Genomic DNA, 15,004 nt, shown 5'->3' on the forward strand with positions numbered 1-15,004 from the left:
TAAGCTTACCTCCTTTCTGTTAAATTGCTCAGTTGCTTCTTTTGGTGAAATGCACATGTTCTCATTTATTCTACAAAACAAAACAAGTATTTTCACTAAACAGATCGCTTATCTGTGTTGCAGATATTTCAAACTTTTCATCAGGTCTGTACATAAATCACAAGGTATGGGATAAAGTTGTTTTATTGAAAAATAACATTCTATGAAAGTTACACCTGTATTTTATACAATGATTTTACTGGAATATATTTAATAATGTATTTAAACTGTGAATGAGCTCCTGGAAACCATGACAGTAAAATCTGGGCTCACTCTGTCATAGAGAAAGGATCTTACAGAAGCAGAATTAGTACTTTTCTCAGTGAGCTAATAGGGTTAAAACCAAGAATGAGTTCAAACGTGTTTAAAACTAAGCATGCTTTAAATTAGAAACAAGAGTTTTCCTCTTTCAGAGCCATAAAGAATAAATCTTTCCATATTTAAACTTGATGGTATTTCAGGCTCCCAGTCTTCGACGTTCTGCTTAAGTACTGTTTTGCAGATTTCCTAAAAGGCCAAGGGACAATCATGAGGAGCTCAAAATCCTTTGAGCAGGAGAGAATTCCAGATTTTCTAATGAGGGTCACTTTGCAGCCGTCAAAGACGTCCATACCTTTGGTTTTCCCTCAGTTTATTACTGCTTCTCTACATGGAAATAGGAAAGGAAGGTCCTGGAGTGGCAAGGGAAAAATCTGAGTGTGGCTAACGTGCCCCATCCAGGCAGACGTGGTTGTGGCCTGGGGCTCCACACACCTACCAGCTTACAAATTCATTCTATCAAGAAATGCAACTGAAGCCTAACAAAAAGCTCTCATAGACAAGATGAGCAAACTGATGACAAAGATGAGCAAAAAAAAAAAAATGAGCAAAACAAGATGAGCCTCATACCACAGTTCTGTCCTTTACCTAAGCAAACAGAAGCTTTCCACACTCAAGTTCAAAGCCTGACATAGATGTTTCACAAGCTAACAACTCAGCTGAAGCAAGAAAAATATTGCTCTCAGAGAATGAGATTCTTTATTGCTGAAAAGGTGGCTGCCCCCTGTGAGACTCGCTCACAGACATGATCAAAACCAACACAGTATCAGATTCCTTTGGACAAAGTAATTCCTATTTTTCAACCTATTGTGCTCAGAGTCATCCCAGCAAAACCAAATAACTTTAATAGTCTCTAGAGACCTCAAAAACAGTACAGACAGATGCATAGGCCTTTGTTGTGGTCCTTCATATATTTATGAGGAATTTAAAGACTGAAATGATGGCTATGCCTTGGCTGACTATTGTACAAGCACCTATCTACCTAAGTAGCTCCCCATGTATATATTCTTTCCATCACCTCACCCAAAAATGAATAGCAAATGTCTCCATAATGTGAAGAGGACAGAAGGAAAATGGAATTACAGAAACAGAAACATTAATGCCTAACAACCAATCTCTAGCTTTCAGACAGCAGAGAGGAGGGTACGAGGCAGCAGGAGGGAGTTAAAGAAAATCCAGAAAAAGCACAGGGACAGCAAAAGCACTAACTTAATAGGAAATTGAAGTATTTATAGCTTGGTTTAATAAGTTGTAAGGAAGGAACTGCAAGGCTACAAACAGCTGAAAATTTAATTCAGCACTGAAAAAAATATTTAAGGTGCTATATTGCATTGAACTGGAGCTAGACACAAAGCAAGGAAAAAGAGGACACATGTCAGATTTATATACTCCTGGCATTCATTTGGATGACTCCTTTCAGGGTGTATAACACAGCAAAAGTGAACTCTCCTAAACGTAAAAAAAATAAATAAAACCAACAAAAAACTAAATGCTAGCAGCAGTTCTTACAGGTGCTATGTCAAGTTCTATATAATTTGCAGCTGTATCACTCATGAGTCTTGCACTTGGGAGAGCAAAAAGTTTACAACACCCCTGAAGTACCACCTCTCACTCTGAATGATCTTCTTGCCTGCTGTTTTAAGGACGCAGGAACCTTGTGTTTTACTGTTTCTTTTTCTCTAAAAATACTGGAGTAACATGCTCTTAGTTTTGCATTCTTTGGATTCAGGAGATACTGAAGTCATTAAGGTGAATACCCTTTTCTGTGTGAAGACCATTAACAGCCATATATGTATGCTGAGCTGAACTTCATATAGTGTTTTGGGTGCACTTCTTTTATTTTCACCAAGATTAACTGCTCTGCCAGGCAAATGCAGGTTATCTGATTGTCACCAGGCAACAAAGGGCTTACAATTTAATAACTATGGGTTGGATCCTACTCTCATTAAAAGTCAATCACAAAATATCCATTAACTTCAAAAGCAGCAGGCAGAAGCCCTTATTTTCTGTCTGTGCTGAGTATATTAAAATCATTTTAAGCCTTGGCTGAAGTTTTGAATAATTGCAGGCAAACCTTATTTTGTGTAATTTGCATCACATGAAATAATGAAAATGAAATCGTCTCTGTAGCTACTACTCAAATTTATATTATACCATTCTTTATGAAATATGAAAGCCCTGATCTCTCACCCTCCGTATAGACTGGCAACTCTAGCTTTGGCAGAATTATCCTGTTCTGCATGGCACAGATGACAAAGATGCAACCCAGCAACACGTACAGTTGAAGCTTGTGGCCATAAGAAAATCTGGGGGGAAAAAAAAAAAAGCTAAATACTAAAGAGTATTTAGAGCTCCTACCAGACTTCAAGAGAAAGATCAATTTGCCTGAGCAGCTAGCTGTTTAAAAAACAGTCCAGAACATGTGAATTATTGAATTATGTATGATTTCACTTCTAAACTCATATAAAATTCAAATAAAACCACATAATCTTAAAAACTAGGAAAAATGCTTAAAGATAATCTAAGTAAATTCACTTCTAATTTCCCAGACTAAGTCCAGAAACGAGCATTAGAGACTGTAATTTGCAAGTCTCAATCCTATCCAAACCTGAATTATATTAACTCTGTCCTCAGGAGACTTACGTGTTTATACCCCACACTGCCACATGTGCTGAGTGTCTTGGGCAAACCACACACTTTGCTGTAGGGTGAAACCTCTTTTCCAGATTCACTTTCAATCTGAGATGTCCCAATACCCCTTCCCTGTCTCCAGTCTAGCAATGTTCACCGTTCCCACTGTGAGGATGGTCCACCAGGATAACAGCCCGGAGAGGGCAGTGTCAGTACCGTGTCCCAGGATTGTTCATTGCACCCAGAGGTTACACGACAAGATTTCACAGAAAGGCAGAACCCACAACAAACACACGTGTGAGCCGGGAAAACAAAAAGGTCCTCTCTAAGACCTCCACAAATGGCCAAAAGCTTTATGAAATTCAAACTTAGTCACACCCCTCTCTCACCCCACCCCACCACCCCTCACCACAAGAAGGATGTTGAGGCTCTGGAGCGAGTCCAGAGAAGAGCAACGAAGCTGGTGAAGGGGCTGGAGAGCAGGTCTTACGAGGAACAGCTGAGAGAGCTGGGGGTGTTTAGCCTGGAGAAGAGGAGGCTGAGGGGAGACCTCATTGCTCTCTACAACTACCTGAAAGGAGGTTGTGGAGAGGAGGGTGCCGGGCTCTTCTCCCAAGTGACAGGGGACAGGACGAGAGGGAATGGCCTCAAGCTCCACCAGGGGAGGTTCAGGCTGGACATTAGGAAAAAATATTTCACAGAAAGGGTCATTGGGCACTGGAACAGGCTGCCCAGGGAGGGGTTTGAGTCACCTTCCCTGGAGGGGTTTAAGGGACGCGTGGACAAGGTGCTGTGGGACATGGTTTAGTGATTGATGCGAATGGTTGGACTCAATGATCTGGTGGGTCTCTTCCAACATGGTGATTTTATGATTCTATGATCTTATGGCAGGGCTGCAGGTGAATATTTCAAAAGCATGCATATGAATCCTTAGAAAGCAGAACTGAAGCAGGCTTTTGGATGGACATAAAGTGCACACTTGCAGTGAAAGAAACAACACTATTAAGAGCCTAAGGCTGTTCGGAGCTGTTTGGGCCCAAGGCTGTTGTTCAACTACTCCTTGGGCAGTCTCTGAATACTGGAACAAGCAGCCAGGCAGAAAGCAAGCACAGCAGTGCCTGTCTCATCCATCACAGCAGTTACATAAAGGCTGACTGTGGACGACCACACTTGTTTTTCATATCACAAGTGTTTCTTGTGCTCACTAGGCATAGTCCTTACTTGGGCTACACTAAGATGCTATATTTCTCCCTTCTGTCCTATCCCTACACTTTATTTATTTATTTATTTATTTATTTTTATACAAGGAGTATCACTGGAATGATAAACATCAACACCAGGATTTAGTTTAGAATCATTTTAATACCAGGATTCCTGTTCTCAAGAACTGATTTCCCAGCAAAGCAATGTTTCTTCAGCAAATCCTGATTACTGACAGAAAGCTCTCTGCAGACACTGGTCATGATGAATTTGTGCTAGGTCCGAGGCAGGACTCTGAGGGAATCTGACCAAGTTTTCTCCCTGCTCACCTGCTGCCTGTGTGAGAATGCAGCCTCACAAGCTCTGCCTCACCCGCGCGGGTCCAACATACGGTGCGGGGACACCAGCATTTCAGCAGCTTCCCTGCTACCTCCCACACATTCGTGAGTTGTAGCTCTTCAGCAGTTAGCATGGGAACTATACGAGTCCCCTCCTGAACTGCACTCTCAAAAGCCACTTGCCTTGAAATCTTAAATACTGCAAGCTTCACTAGACCTTGGTCTCCCTCGGGAGCACAGAAACTCTGAGAGGCTCTGGCTGAGCACAAGGTTCAAGGCAGCCCAAGGTTCCCAGCTTTTCCAGTTTTCCTGGAGAACAGTCATATGTATGACAGCAACTGTCACTTTACAGCCCCTGCAGAAATTAGGGACCAAGCCAGGGATCGGCTGAGTCCTACTAAATGGTATCACTCCACTCTCATTTTATTTGGGGAATGGGGAAAAGGGAGAACTTTCAGGAATTTTTCTTTGGCAGAAAATTAAACCCAAAGTGCACTTGCCACACTGACTTGGAATGTAGCTTACTCTGAAACACTGACATTCCCACTGCCCAGAAGTCTCATGTTTCAGACCCCTCTCTTTGTACCAACATCTGAAGAAAACACCATCCTCTATTCAGGTAACAGCATATACATCTCTGCAATCGACATCAGTTTTGCTGATTGTCTTTGAGAAGGCAGCTTTTTTTGTAATCACATGCATTGTTCCATAGTGGCTATCCTATTGTGTTAGAAAAAGGTAATTCTCTTTATTGTAACATTTTTTTCCTGGGGCCTGCATATAACTTCTATCTCCCAAAGGTGCAGGTTATATTACACTCTTATCCAAACCAAACTACACACAATGACTAGAGCAGTATTCAATGTAACCACTAGCAATAGCATTAGAAATCCATGTTCTTGTAATAAAATGCAAAGGTTTCTTTCCATGCAAATGTCACTTCATATTCTGAATTGATGCTGTTGTTCATAAATCGTGCATGGCAAACACCTCTTGAAATTAAAATCTTTGATTCACAGGTCAGGTAAAGCTTATCTAAGGACAGATGGTATTCCCTCATTCTTCTGATTGTGAACCTCTTCACCAAGTCTGTTTTTCCATTTCCCTCAAATCTCAATAAAACTTCTCCCTCGCTCTTTCAGTGGTTATCATAAAATGAACGTACCCCCCAAAACAGCAATCAACACATACACTTAGGAGTTGTATTTCTGTGGATTTTTTCTCTTATGTTGCCTGTTCTGTTCTTCACTATGTCATACACAGACCTCCTACCAGCAGAGCCACTGGGTAGATCTAACTGATATCAAACTCACTATGCTCCTCTTTACAAGAAATCCATGTTACATTGTCCTAGCGTGAAAAAAAAACATGAAGCTTCCTAGGCTGGGACTAAGTAGAAACACTTTCTGAGATGCAGGACTCCGCAGTGTCTCAGTTGCAGATACAAGCATTGGAAGATGAAAACAGTTCTTTGTGAAAGCTAATTAACAGCTTGGTCATTCTGCTAAAGCTTCCTTTTCAAGCACAAATGAATAACATTTACACTACTGCCATTTAAACGTTGTGGTGAAGGCAACCAGTTCCTTTCACATAAAGCACAGAACTGCAGCTGGGATGCAACTGTCACTACTAACCAATCCTGACTTAAAACAGACCTTGGAGGCAATGACACTGTCCATGCCCTAACCAACTGGGCATCCCCAGGATGAACAGCTAGTGCTCCAGTCCCTCCAAAGAGGGACAGAGCTTCTGCCACATAGCACCAAGGCTCACATGCAGAGAACAAAGAGCAGAGACCTGGCTCACCTGCCTGAAACTCTATGTGCGCAGCAAAGCAGGGCCAAATCAACACCTGAGCGTGGGAAATTTGTAATCTAGCACCCTGGAAACTGATGGCTGCGAAGACCATGATCTTATTTGCACAGTCCAAGTCTGTCTGTAAGAGCTAAATATGCTTAGGACACACTCTCACTAGTAGATTGCATCAGTTGGGCAAGTTGAAAATCCATTTCCAGCCTTTTGCACAGCCATAAAGGATGGGATGAGGAACTGTGACTTCTGTTGGACTGGATGATCTTAGAGTTCTTTTCCAAACTTAATGATTCTATGAATAGTTACCAGAGCTGAGTTACTTCATGATCAGCTGCGTTACCTGCCATCAAGACTCAGCTAGTGCCCGACCTGAACATCCCATATCCTACAAAGTGTTGGAAGTACAGTTACCACAGCATCCAGGGTCTAAATTATAAGTAAACACACACCCATGTTAAAATCAAGTGTATGGATTCCAATTGCCATTTCTCAGTGAGAATACAGCTCTGAGAAAGAGTGAGGCAAGTCAGCACTGGGGAAAATAAAAGAAGTGCCAAGATATTTTTGAAACTTGGCACAGAAGAACCAAAGTTTCTGAAATGAGGATGTTCTTCCTGCTTGACATGTAAAGGGTTTAAAGAATGATGAAATTTGCATTCTTATCTTCATCCTTTTCACCTTCTCCAAAGAGTTCTAGGCATATAAATACAGAATACAACTGCTAATAGGAGCCAGGAGACTGAATATTTTATACAAAAGGCATCAAATGAATAAGCCTTTCCTACAGTTAATCAGAAATGAAATGCACTATCTCATCCCGAGGCTTACCTTGGTTGAAATCTCACAACTGCTTCCTGGCACCTGAAAGCCACGTTCTGGGCATAGTCATTAGATGAGGATCCAGCCTTCCCCGGCCACTCTGAGAGGCCCGGCAACGCACTCTCCAGCTCCTGCACAAAGCAAAAGAATTAAAATGCTGAATGCCCTGTCAGTACCCATCGGGCTTAGCTGAATATTTTGCTTTGAGAAAAAACTGCTGCATGGGACCAGATACTGATTGTGGCTCTTTGTTATTTTTTGGTAATAATCTGGAAACAACTGGAAAACACAGACTAGAAAACGTGCTAAACACAGCGGTATCTTCTTTCACTGCAAAACATTTTTTGAAATCAAAGCAGACTGTAACCTATTTCCTGTTTATTAGTTAGATAACAGATTTCAGCTTCTGAGCTAAGAGGTTAGATACAGAATTTGATGTCTTTTTGCTTATGTATACATTCATATTTAAATCGAAACTATTTACTCACATGTCAGTAGTATTTTATTACTTGGGCATCATCAGAAAAGTTTTGGCTGACAAAAGCAGTTCACTTAAATAAGATTTGTAAGGTTTAACCATTTTTTCTAACACCTGATCAGTAGCATTTTACTTATTCTCTATACTGACATTTAGACTATAGGATATTTGTTGGATAAGTGGACGCTCATTCCTCCTACTTAGTCTATGAGATGAATATTAAAAAGACTGTTGAAATCTATCTCCAGAAAGAGGCAGTTGTCACTATCATGGTGGAAGGTACCCAGGAGGAACCAGCTCTGTGCTAACTCTAAGAAACCTGTCTGTCTGTCCGTGGGGTATGTCCACACTGCATCTATGAAGTGTAAAACTACCCTGGGACTGAGTCTTCTAGGACAACTGCCTCTCTTCCCATATCTATCTAACATAGTTTACTATTGAATAAATGATTTTTTTATCCAAAAATTGTAACAACTATTTGAGTTGCAAAAGGACTGCCGTTTTTTGCAGCTGTTCTAATTTTTCCAATACTACATCAACATCAGACACTTTTGAGATTCAGCTGGACTAGGTGCTGGGCCATCTTGTGTAGAAGGTGCTTTTGCCAAGAAAGGTTGGACCAGATGATCCTTGAGGTCCCTTCCAACCTAGTATTCTCTGATCCTAAGATTATTTTCCCATAGTGATATAAAAATGATTGTATGCTCTTGGGGATTAAACAGGTCAACACAACAGTTTTCATTACAGTTCAGGGAAGTAGAATTTGCAGACTGCTTGACATGTTCATGTGTTTGCCACATGTTTAAAACCACAAACTTAATATCAAATTACTGGAAGTTCTTTGAAATCCATGCAATTTGCCCAATTAATTCATTATCAAAATACCAAGTTTCACACAAGTTTTCAGCATTCCAGTCTCTAGGTATTGATTGCCAGGCCACCATTTCACTTTTATAATTGTTTATCTTGATAGTATGAGCGTGAAAGTGAAATACTGTTATCTCTACCTGTTAGCCTGTTTAGTATAATTTTATAAGTATGTCTCACTATCAATAATGAATTTGAGGATGACTCATTTAATAATCTATACTCATGACTATGCATCAAGGGTGAGTGAAAGAAGAAAGTATTAGGAAAGGAAAGCAGACTCATCATCTGTTCTCACACTGGCTCCCCAGAGTATGTTCTAGGCATATGCTACAGCTACCAAGGTTTTTCTGCTTGGTGCAGACAGTCACAGAAAATGTAAAGAGAGATATATGCACATTTTCAGCTCTGCTATCCACTCACGTCTGCTAGCAGTTGTAACACACCCCTCTCTTCGATTCCCTGGCTGACAGACATTGTCTGTTGCCACTGGAGGGTTCCAGGTCTCCTGGTCCCTAAAAGTCCGGGTAGGTTTGTGGGTTCTCCGTCACATTATGGATTACAAATTAGCCCCACTTTGCATTTCAGAAGTTATATTTGCTCAGACACCGTGCTATAAACTTGTTCTTGGTGAGTTTAGTTCTTTACCTGACTTTCCTCATGGCTTTTTCCATTTTCTAGCTTTGCAATGGGCTTAGGTTTTCTCAGCTTTAAGTTGCCCATTTCAGGCCTGAGAACGCAGTCAGTTACAGTCTGTGGCTTATGCTGCTGAGTATCTTGCAAAGGCAGCTGCTTTTCCTCTAAGACAGCAGATCCAAGGCAACAATCTAAGACAGCAGCGTTGTCCGGATAATTTTCTTTGTTATCACCATCTCTGTAAGAAAATAAAAATGAAATGCATCAGGGAGGACTTCAGACACCTGTCAAAACATTATGAAGGAAGAACAGTAATGAGTTCTTAGCTATTCATGGCATTTCAATTTTACCAAGTTGAGTAGTCTACACACCAATCACTGCGTATATTAGTAAAATGAATCTGAGAGGCTACTTTATTGTCAATTCACAAGCTAAACTACTCCTAGTATTATTACACATTCACTGTAGAGCCATTTAAATAAGACCGGTTTTAGAGGCACTCTTTAGCTTCAGCCCTATAATTCATATTCCCCAAATAAAGTCTGAAACAGTCTTTTTCATGTGGAAGACCTCTTCCAGTCTCACAAAACATCATCACATAAAATAGTTCCTCCCTATAGCCACATTTCACTCATGATGGTCTCTCTTTCTGAGGGCTTTTGGACAGTGAGGCAGGTCAGCATACGGTGTAGGGTTTGAACAGCCAGAGACATGTTTGGGTGGAAGGCATAACAATCATGTGCTCCCAGTTTGGAGGGAAGTTCTTCCTGTATAAAAAAACATCTGATGGTTTAAGCAGACACTTTTGCTTATAGATGCTCAGGTAACCACTGAATCTGGAGCAGGTATTTTCAGTCTCCACTTAGACTACAGAGCGCAACCTATCCTAAGAAGACCTTGCTAGTCTTACCCATGCTCAACTGATCCAATCTTGGACTGCTGTAATGCCTTCCACTGGGAGTGTCTCCCTGACACCACAAAGAAAGCTACTGCAATGCAGAATGTGAAGCTGCCTGCTTAGTTGGCAGGATGAGCAGATCGGCATTACTGCTCTGAAATCCCTGGCTGTTGCTTAGTTTGCTGGTGTCATTTCAGATGTTAGCTTCGGCTGGTAAAATCTTAGCGATTAGCTTACAGATGACCTCTCTCCTGGTATGAAACCTCCGTAAATGAGGGAGTCAAAGACTATTGAATTCAACTGCTCTAAGACTTTTTTAGAAAGCGTAACTTGCTAATTCAACACTTTCTCCTAAGGATTCTCAGCTGCCAAACTCACTTTCCATCTGTAGACCATCAGCATCCAGATGGATGCTCACAGGGTGCCTGTGGAGTTAACACTATTGCTGCCCATGCCTTCTGCAAATGTGCTCCAAGGCAGTTGTTATAGTTACAGGGTAGGGTGCTTTATATCCTACAGGCATTTCAACAAGATACAGAAGTGTTGCTAATTTTAAGGTATCATCTGATTTTAAAATCTTTCTGAAAGGTTAAGTTGCATCCTCTAGCAATGCACATAAACTAATACACTCAGGAGAAACACGTGCCTCCAGAATATTTCAGTTAAATTACAATCTGAAGCCTTTTTTTTTTTCAGAGACAATCATCAATGAGCCTATTCTTGCATAGTTGCAAAACTCCACGTATTACTACTTTGTACCAGCTGTTGTACAGTATCTCACTGTATTAACATCAGAGCTGCATCTGAATGAAAGTAATAGAAGTTAATAACACAGAGCATAATATATTTAGTTATATAATAACAACAGTAATTAGTGTTCCCTTGAGAATAAATATATCTTTCTAATGGCTTAACAGAAGGACCCTTACAGCTTTTTTTGTTGCCAAGTGATTCCAGACAAAAATTGCAGTAGAATACCTGGGGCTGGAACTGGCTGCGAGATCTTCATGCACAGAGTCTGAATCCCCATCACACCTTGAAAATGGATACAAAATAATTGCTGATTTTTCTGCCAGCTGCAGAAATTTAGCTTTTAATAACACGACAGTGCAGCTCAAAGTATAAACACACTTCTCCTTCTCATACCTTAGCTGGGGTCATTTAATGCCATAGGTACTCCATGATAGTTGAAATCTCAGAGGAAGAAGAGGATTTGAGATGTTAAGTGTACACAGTTCGGTAAGTCATTTTCAGACAGATGGATATAATTATGACAAGGAATTCAGATGTTACCATAAAAACTAAAGGAAAATTACAAGACATTCTGTATTTTAATTGCTTAATAGCATACTTTACATTAAAAAAATAAAATTTAATTAGACACAAATAGCTAAGGGTGTTTTTCTCCTACACTCACAAAAATTTTAACTCTAGCAGAGCAGTCATTCTTTGTGCAGCATGGAAAAATATCCCAAAATTAATTATAAAGTGATCATTAGCCTTAAAAATTGAACTAGCAGAATCTTCAAACATGCCTGAAGAATCACAATCAATTACATCCCCTTAAGTTACAAAAAGCAGAATTGTCATAAGGCTGCCTAATGAAAAGAGAAGTCTGGATAAATATGCCAACCAGCCAGTGTTGAACATTATATTGTGCAGCATGGCTGAACTATGCACAGTCTTTGTTCAAATAAACATACATATAAGCGTATACGCTTACGTAAGTACGCATATGCCCTTTCTAAGTATTATTTCTTGGGAAAAGTCATGGCCCTCTCTTCACCCTCTGTTCATACTCACAGGACACAGACACTAAGCAGGCCTGGATCATTTGAAGTTTGCTGGCCGAGGAACCTCTTCATTATGGGGGAAGCAGCCTGTACTTCCGCTGACTTGGTAAATTTTCAGAAGAGATGCCCCGCTCAGGATGGAGCACATTAAGTGATAGATTCATAGCTCTGTGATGCAATTTAATGGCAAGGTTTTTAATATAGTTCTCTTTCCCACCAGTCTCCTGCTGGTATCCTTATCAAATCCAGACTGCAGCAGAAAATATTTAAAGGGACACTCAAGTGTTGACACTTCCTGAATACATCAGCATATGAATGAAAGCATTTGCTGCTTGCAATTGGAACATATAACTACATTTGCAGTTCCTCTAGTCACAAAAAATTCCTGCAATGGGTGCAGTTCTCCTCACAAAAAAAAAAAAAAAGTGGGATAACAGACGGAAGACAGGGGTTAACGTACAAAACGATAAATTCACCGTAGAACTCTAGTTGTCTGTGCCTCTGGATGCCAGTCTCACCATTCCCTCTGGTCTATCATCAGTTACCTTACGGGTCTCTGACACCAGCAAGGTGTGAGTACAGGACATAGTGGGGGCACGAAGAAGGAAGCACAGTACAAAAGGAAACCGGAGCCATGGTAGGAAATTTCAGATGGAAAAACACTCAGTAAAGAAATAGACTGTGAGGAGACTGTGTCAAGGACAGAACTGGATGGAGAGAGCTCCCAGTGCAAACACGAGAGCAGGATAAGATGCCACCAGGCATGCTGTGCAGCACGGGCCAATCCAAAGGCAACAAGGGTCAGGGATCCCCTAAAAGGACAAATTCTCCCTCCCGAGTATGTGGCAGGATGAGCTTTGTGTCTCCTTCCTCTCACCAGTTACCACACCTGGCAGTCTTCTGTCCTGAAAGACCATTCTGGTGACTGGGGACACTCTCTGGAGGGACAACGGATGGCTGAGCACAGCTACATCAGCAAAGTTTAAGCGTGCATACTTGTGTGCATACTCCTCAACTTAGAGAAGTGCCCAGGGGGTTGCTTTCCCTGAGTTGGCTGTAATAAGGTGATCTTGAGAAGCAGAGATCCCAACTTAGCATCCAGCAACTGATAAAAGTCATAAAACAATGTATAAACAACATACATGAGTATAACAAATGTATTTGAAGAACCAGAATAGCAGTAAGATAGGAAAAATAAGCAATATTGAATCAGAGAAGACCAGGTCCACCATATGATAAAAAGATTGAGAAGCTCAAAAGTAACACACACTGAACTTGTTAACAGAAACTTTCTGTGTGTAAGAATAAATATTAACCAAGAAAGCTCACTCATACAAGACTGCTTGAGTCTAAGACAACAGCACAATCTCTAAAAAGATGAATCCATGATATAACAGGGATATCCTTCGTTAAAGCAGAGATTTTTTTAGTTTGTCTTCTTTAAGAAATGTAGCTTGTGTTCTTGCCACTAGTCTTTCCCTTAACAGACAGAGGGAGATTCAAGAGTTTGATAGGCTGTGTGAAAGCTTGCGGCCATGTAGTAGAGAGAGTTCTCATCAATCCAAAAACTGGAGCAGCATCTCACTCATTCCTAAAATATCACAGAATACACCAAACACCTTCATAAATCCATATGGGCTGAATCTTACATTAGGCAGCAAGTATGTCTTTTGACAAAATCAGTGATGTGAATCCTTCTCCTTCAATGTTCGATCTAACTACTGACTGATGAATATCTTTCTCAAAAGTAAGTACATCCACTACTGGCCAAAATCAGGTCAGAGATGGGATCCCAGTTCAGATGGACTGTGGCTCTGACTCTTTAAAGTACTGTTTCTTTACGTTTCTTCCAAGGATCTCTGGTTTAATGGGATTAGCTTTTTTAACTTTCTTCCATTTTCACCTTCCCTCAGGAGCCATTTCAGTACAATTTGAAAACTGCTCCCTTTTGCTGCCTTGACCTTTAAGATGTTCACATGAACAACTTCTAAACCAGGCTGCATGCATGGCTTGCTGGAAGCTCAGTAGCCCCTGGCTATTGCCTTATCTGGACAAATGTTCCTGGAAGCACGGTGTCACTGATTTTATAACATTCAGGAAGCCCTGATTTAGTCTTTGCCACAAGTAAAGACAGAAATTGTCAAATGGGAATGCTAAAATTGCAAGGCAAGCTCTCTCTTTATTCTGCTAAATAGAAGTAACCTATTTGCAGATATGGCCAGCACAAACAACCAGTGCTGAATTCAGTAAGAATTGTGTATCCTCAGCAGTTCTCAAAAACAGGCTTTGGGGGAGGATCGAAACTGGATTTAGGGACATCAACACTGGAAATCAAGCTTGTTCATTTGGACAATGCTTTTCAGATGTCAATGTTTGCTTGCTTTGTTTTCTAAAAGCGTGTTTCTACTTCTGTGTTTGGGAAGTTAAGACTGAAAATTAGAGCTCCTGAGGAGGACCAGCACCAGCAGAGTCACCCTTCAGCAATGCTGGCCCAGCCCCAGCTCTGCCACGCTGCTGCCCCTCTGCTCGGCACAGCTCAGTCTGCATCCCTCTCCCTTTTCCCAGGGCAGTGCTGGCACTACACAGTCAGCTTTTATGCCATCCTGGCCTTTGACTTCATGTCACATGAAGCACCACAGGGAAAGGCCATCATCTTCAAGCCCCAGAAAACTCCAGGGTGAAGCAGACACAGAGGCTGCTCCAGGGGAATCTCTATAGGAAACGATGGATGTACTTGGGGGCAGAGAAAAAGGAAGGAGAAAAAAAATAAGAAAAATGTACTATCAGTAATGTGGTTATTCTTCTGTGAAAGGGGAGCATTACAGAATTTTACAGACTACAATTCACCACTTAGTAGGGACGTGAGAAAATAATAAAAGATGTAATGATTTATTGGCTTCTGTTAAATCTTTCCATATCTGCCACAATCACACAAAAAGAGGGACTAAGTTAAAAGACAACTTAAAGCAGGGTAATGTAAGCAAATAAAGCAAAGCAGTGTATGAGAGGAGAATTATTTGGATCCCTCTGAAACATTACTTTTCCTGTAGTGATTTTGACAATACTTAGGGATTCATGATTCTATGATTACAACTTGGCCTTGTTTCAGAATGTATCCTGTCCCCACAACACTTGGGCAAAAAGCTCACTGTCCAACTAGGTGTGTGTGTGTTTG

General features: G+C 40.9%; 1 protein-coding gene across 4 annotated transcripts in view; it reads right to left on the reverse strand.

Annotated features, from left to right (window-relative positions):
* FAM13C (family with sequence similarity 13 member C) overlaps positions 1-15,004 on the reverse strand; it is a 113,085-nt gene that overhangs the window by 30,889 nt on the left and 67,192 nt on the right. For 2 of the 4 annotated variants that reach the window (XM_069864362.1, XM_069864365.1), the window contains 4 exons: positions 11,015-11,071; positions 9,151-9,376; positions 7,167-7,288; positions 10-70 (listed from right to left, as the gene is read on the reverse strand). In XM_069864362.1, coding sequence (XP_069720463.1) covers positions 10-70; positions 7,167-7,288; positions 9,151-9,376; positions 11,015-11,071 — 466 coding nt within the window. The remainder of the gene's footprint in view (positions 1-9; positions 71-7,166; positions 7,289-9,150; positions 9,377-11,014; positions 11,072-15,004) is intronic. The other 2 variants (XM_069864363.1, XM_069864366.1) reach the window with 1 other exon arrangement.

The sequence above is a fragment of the Phaenicophaeus curvirostris genome, chromosome 9, assembly GCF_032191515.1.
Source record: "Phaenicophaeus curvirostris isolate KB17595 chromosome 9, BPBGC_Pcur_1.0, whole genome shotgun sequence".
NCBI lineage: Eukaryota > Metazoa > Chordata > Aves > Cuculiformes > Cuculidae > Phaenicophaeus > Phaenicophaeus curvirostris.